Consider the following 5,000-nt stretch of genomic DNA (forward strand, 5'->3'; position numbering starts at 1 on the left):
TTTAGAAAAAATGGAAAATACTTACTTAGAAACTTAGGACTAAAACTTAGAAAAAATGGAAAATACTTAGAAACTTAGTACTACAACTTAGAAAAATGGCAAATACTTAGAAACTGAGTACTAAAACTTAGAAAAAATGGCAAATACTTAGAAACTGAGTACTAAAACTTAGAAAAAATGGAAAATACTTAGAAACTTAGTACTAACACTTAGAAAAAATGGAAAATACTTCGAAACTTAGTATTACAGCTTAGAAAAATGGAAAATACTTAGAAACTTAGTATTACAGCTTAGAAAAAATGGAAAATACTAAGAAACTTAGTACTAAAACTCAGAAAAAATTTAAAATATTTAGAAACTTAGTACTATTTTGACTATTTTGCCTTGCTTAAATCATTTTTTTTACTAAGGATAAAAGATACACACACACAAAATACAGTTTAAACACATTAGCAGATGTTAGATGTTCAGTGGAAGGTTGATGCTTCTCCTGAAAACTGACCCTAGTAATCTCACAGATATGCATCTCCTCTTGAGTTTCACAAGAGAGCTCAATAATGTCTCAAACTCTGCTCAGATTTGTCTGCCATCAAATGTCTGAGATCTTACTATGAGATTTTGTATTGTTTAAATGGATACTGCACTAGGGATAAAAGACAAACACACACAAATACAATTAGAACATATTAGTGGATGACAGCCAATCACACGGCAAGAAAACACAGCAGCTGAAGGGTCAGAGGTCGCACAGGAAGCTCAACAGGTTTGACCCCCGTCACGACATCGGACTCCATCTAATGACAACAACTGAAGCAAATGAGACACTTAAAACGTCTGAATATCATTGAACATGTAATAAAATCTCAAATAATTTATTGTAAGTAAAGAGTATCTCTCTCTCTCTGTGTGTCCGTCTCTCCTCTATTGAGCCAATGGTGTGTGTGTGTGTGTTCAAGCGTCAGTAGCGTCTCTGAACAATAGTGTGGATCTCCATATGTGTGCGGCCTCGCGTTCAACAGGCCATCTGCCCGTGTGTGTTTGTGTCTGACTCGCACACACTCGCTCACAAAACAGCCTCAATTAAAGCAGCGATTGTGCTTTAATGACTTCAGGACAGAAACCCTCCCAAATCCTCCGCTGACCGTAATCACTCACAAACAGAACAAAACAACCAGAGGGACACAATAGCACGGCTCCAGAACTCCCGTTGCCTTGCCTACTGCCTAAATAAACAGCTACACTTTTAGATAGCTAGTGCGCTAAGCCAAGCAGCACCTCATAAGGAGATGATGTGAAACACTTCGTGCAGGCATCAACTCTGATAGCGCGGCTCATGCAAAACACAAGAAATATACAATTCACAATAAAGTTTGATGTTAGCATATTGTTAAGTAGACAACTCACTGATTCCAATCACTTTTTTTTGTTGTTGTTGGTAAAATTTGATTTAAGTAATTTGACAATAACACGTCGTTCATAGTTGATTTCAATAAAGAGTTACTGATTGCAATAATTTAATATTAGTTTGTAACTAACATTTAATTCACATTTAATTTCTATAGTTTGATGTTAGCATGTAATAACATGACAGTTCAATTGCTAACTTCAATAGCTTAAAAGTTTGTAGCTAAAATTTGACAATAACGTGTCGCTCATAATTGATTTCAACAGAGTCTGATGTTAGCATGTTGCTAAATATCACTCTAATTCCACGATTAATTTAGCTACGACAAAGATTTCATTCATTCCACTAATCTGACACTAGAATTGTTGATAAGCAAACCATTTGACTCACAATTGAGTTGGGTAAAAGTCTATTTTAAACTAATTTATCAATTTTTTAAGCACAATTTGGTTGTTTTACTTTTTCCTAGTCAACATATCTTTGTCATTATACAAGCACAACACATTTCTTTTTGTCTTCAAATGGTTGTTGCATATTTACAAAGTGAAACACTCATTTAAATAGAAAAAAAGATGAGAATGAAACACACACATATATATATATATATATATACACACACACACACACACACACACACATATACCCTATACATGTGTGCATGCATTCAAGATGTGTTCAAGTGTTGGGGTCAGAGTGATTTTCTCGTACAGCATGATGATTTACTTGTGCACACCACAATTGGATGATGATAGTCCACTCAAAAAAGAAAATTGTCATCATTTACCCACCTTCAGGTCATTCTAAACCTGAAAGACGTTCTTTCTTCACTAGAATGTAAAAGAAGACTCTCACATGTCATTTGTGTGATTTGAATATGTGTATATACAGTATATATATTGCATGTACCGTATATTGAGTATATTGCATGCATATATATATATATATATATATATATTATAGTGTATTTATATATAGTACAGATAACATATATGAGAAGAAAAAATAAGTATATAAGGCCTAAAATTATGTATGTGTAACAAGTATACAAATATAATAAGAAATTTACAGAGGTACAACATATTAGATAAACATAATTAGATGAATTTCTAAATATGATACAATATTGCATGTAGTGCATTCTGGGATTGCATATAGGGACTTAAAACAATTAATGTAATGCTGCCTTACAATTGGGCCAAAAGACAAATTGTCAGTTCATTTTTTCATAAAGCAGCATGATTTTAACCTTGTCAATTACACTTTTGATGCCTTAAAATGTTGTGTAGTTTGGCAGCTCACAGTTAATGAGGGCAGTGGCTGCTGATAAGTGTAACTGAACACCCATCTGAAGTCTGTCAGTGTGTGTAGGAGAAAAACAAGCCCAGACACCTCCAGATAACACCAGCATGCCCAGCAAACGCCAACCAGACGCTGCTCGTGGGAGACTGTGTGAAACTTCATTACAACACCATAATCACATCAGACCAGAGACGAACATTTCATTCATAAAAGGTTTATTGTAATAAAAATCGACTGTACAGCTCTATATCTGCACAAATGCATTTAAAAAATTTACATTAAAAGCAACCCTGCTTCAAAATAGCTTACAAACTACATCTAAAACAGTAAACGAGCTGCTCAGCAGCCCGCGAGATGCTACAGACGAGAGTCTCTGCTGGCACTCCCGCCCGAAACCAACCAACACACACAAAGCATTCTGGGAAAATACAATCACTTCCACTAGAGACGCCAGCGGTGGAGCCTCCAGTCCGTGCGACTCATTTCATGACATCACCAGAGGAAGTTACAGAGCGTATTGCTTGAATATTGCACAGTAAGACTTAAAGAGCCAGGCAGTGACGTTTATTAAGAGAGTGGTGGCGCTGTGGTTAAGGCAGAGGGCATTATGGGAGTTTGTTCACGTGGCGTCCGTCTTGTTAGCAGCTCCTGCAGAAATTATGAAGCACCACCACAGTTTTAGGCCTGAAATGTACTGAATGCAAATATGTTGCATTCTCAAAGTCACCACAGGTGGCGCTATAGCAAGCAAAACGCAAACATGTTTAATTATTATCATCATGATTGAGCTTTGCAAACGTACAGAAATCTGAAGTCAAGTGGCTAAAAGGTTTGCGCAAAGCCCGTTTCAGGCCCTTAATTGCTTTACATTCTCGTGAGGTATCATCGTAATTGCACTGAAACCGTGTGCGAGCACCAGTGAAAACACCCAAAACCTGTTTTGGGATTGTAAAAATAAACAAGAGCCACACGGAACAGTGCCAAAATATCGTCCGGTCGCGTAACAACCAGTGCTTTAAAGTTCATCTGAGATAAAGGCCTGAAATGTGAAGTCGCAGGAACGGCAAACTCTCGGCGGTTGGTCGGTCAGGCGCGGTACCGGCGGACACCGGTCGCGTGCGTTCAGCTGGACACCATCATCAGGTAGTTTTTGGGTGGACTTGTGCGGCTGCTCATCATGAAGCGGTTTTTGCAGTTCGCCGTCTGGTCGTACGCCGAGGGGGCGGGGCTTGAGACGGGCGGCTCGGCCTCGTAGAGTACGCAAATGGAGCCGTCCTCGCCGATGCGGTATGACACTTCGTACGGGTCGACCCAGAGCGTCAGCTCCCGTGGCAAGAGCGAGAAAAGCTGCCCGCTGGTCAGTCCGATTCGACCGGCCGCTCGGCCAATCAGAGGGTCCATTTCGTGATTGATCCGAATGCAGCGGTAACCGGATCCCTTCTGCGGCCTGTCGGGGAACCAGTGGTGCTGGTAGTGTTCTGGAGAAAAATAAACACTTTCGTTAGCATCCAAATCTTTTAGCATAGTATATGATCACTGAATCAATATGGAAGTACGCTGATATAGTGGTGATATTTTGTTAAACATGAAGTATAAAAACATTTATTTCAGTACCTGATAGCGCCTGCGCGAGACAGTCTCTAAAAACGTGTAGCTGCGCGTCACTCAAGCGTCCGCGGCTGCGCAATAGTCTGCAAACAAAACTCGCGGCGGCTGAAACCTCCGGGGTCATCTCTGCTCCGGTGCCGTGCATCACTGTATTCCGTTCAACAGAGTTAAGAATAAAACTGCTGGAAGTGAAAAACCACAAGAGCTGCTGTCCTTTGATGCTGGTGAATTAGTGCAGCAAGTTTAATGAGGATGAAGCAATCAACGTTCCCCGATCCAGTCGGTTCCGTTTCGCTGCGCTCCGATCTGTCGCAGAGAGCAGCGATTCCGCCGATAAATACGCACAAAGCCGTCGACGTCAGTCGCGCTGGTCTGAGCGACACGCCCAGCGTCCAATGAAACCAAGGGGCGGGTCTTCCTCGCGCAACCGATTGGTTGTCAGGATGGAAAACACTGCGTGTTGTGGTGACGCTCGCTTTCCGTCCGCGTCCAAATATGGAGATTGACGTCAGACGCCGCTCGGGTATGCGTGACGACATTCGGGGGAATAACAAAGATGCTGAACGCTCGCGCTTACCGTAAAGCCTCGGCGTTTAATTATAGAAGCGTGCGGCGTTCGGAGCTGGTTTTCCTCTCTTTTATCGTCTGACAAGCGTAGGTGACACCCGAGCAATAACTTACACACGAC

The 5,000-nt window shown here is 40.8% G+C and overlaps 1 protein-coding gene across 1 annotated transcript; it reads right to left on the reverse strand.

Moving 5' to 3' along the window:
• Positions 1-3,326: 3,326 nt before the first annotated feature.
• On the reverse strand, positions 3,327-4,634 carry btg2 (B-cell translocation gene 2). Its single transcript, XM_016566188.1, has 2 exons — positions 4,319-4,634; positions 3,327-4,182 (listed from the first exon to the last, which is right to left on the reverse strand). The coding sequence occupies exons 1-2, from the start codon at positions 4,455-4,457 to the stop codon at positions 3,827-3,829; spliced, it is 495 nt and encodes a 164-aa protein (XP_016421674.1). The 5' UTR covers positions 4,458-4,634; the 3' UTR covers positions 3,327-3,826.
• Positions 4,635-5,000: the final 366 nt, after the last annotated feature.

The sequence above is a fragment of the Sinocyclocheilus rhinocerous genome, unplaced genomic scaffold (assembly GCF_001515625.1).
Source record: "Sinocyclocheilus rhinocerous isolate Xijiao unplaced genomic scaffold, SAMN03320098_v1.1 scaffold302, whole genome shotgun sequence".
NCBI lineage: Eukaryota > Metazoa > Chordata > Actinopteri > Cypriniformes > Cyprinidae > Sinocyclocheilus > Sinocyclocheilus rhinocerous.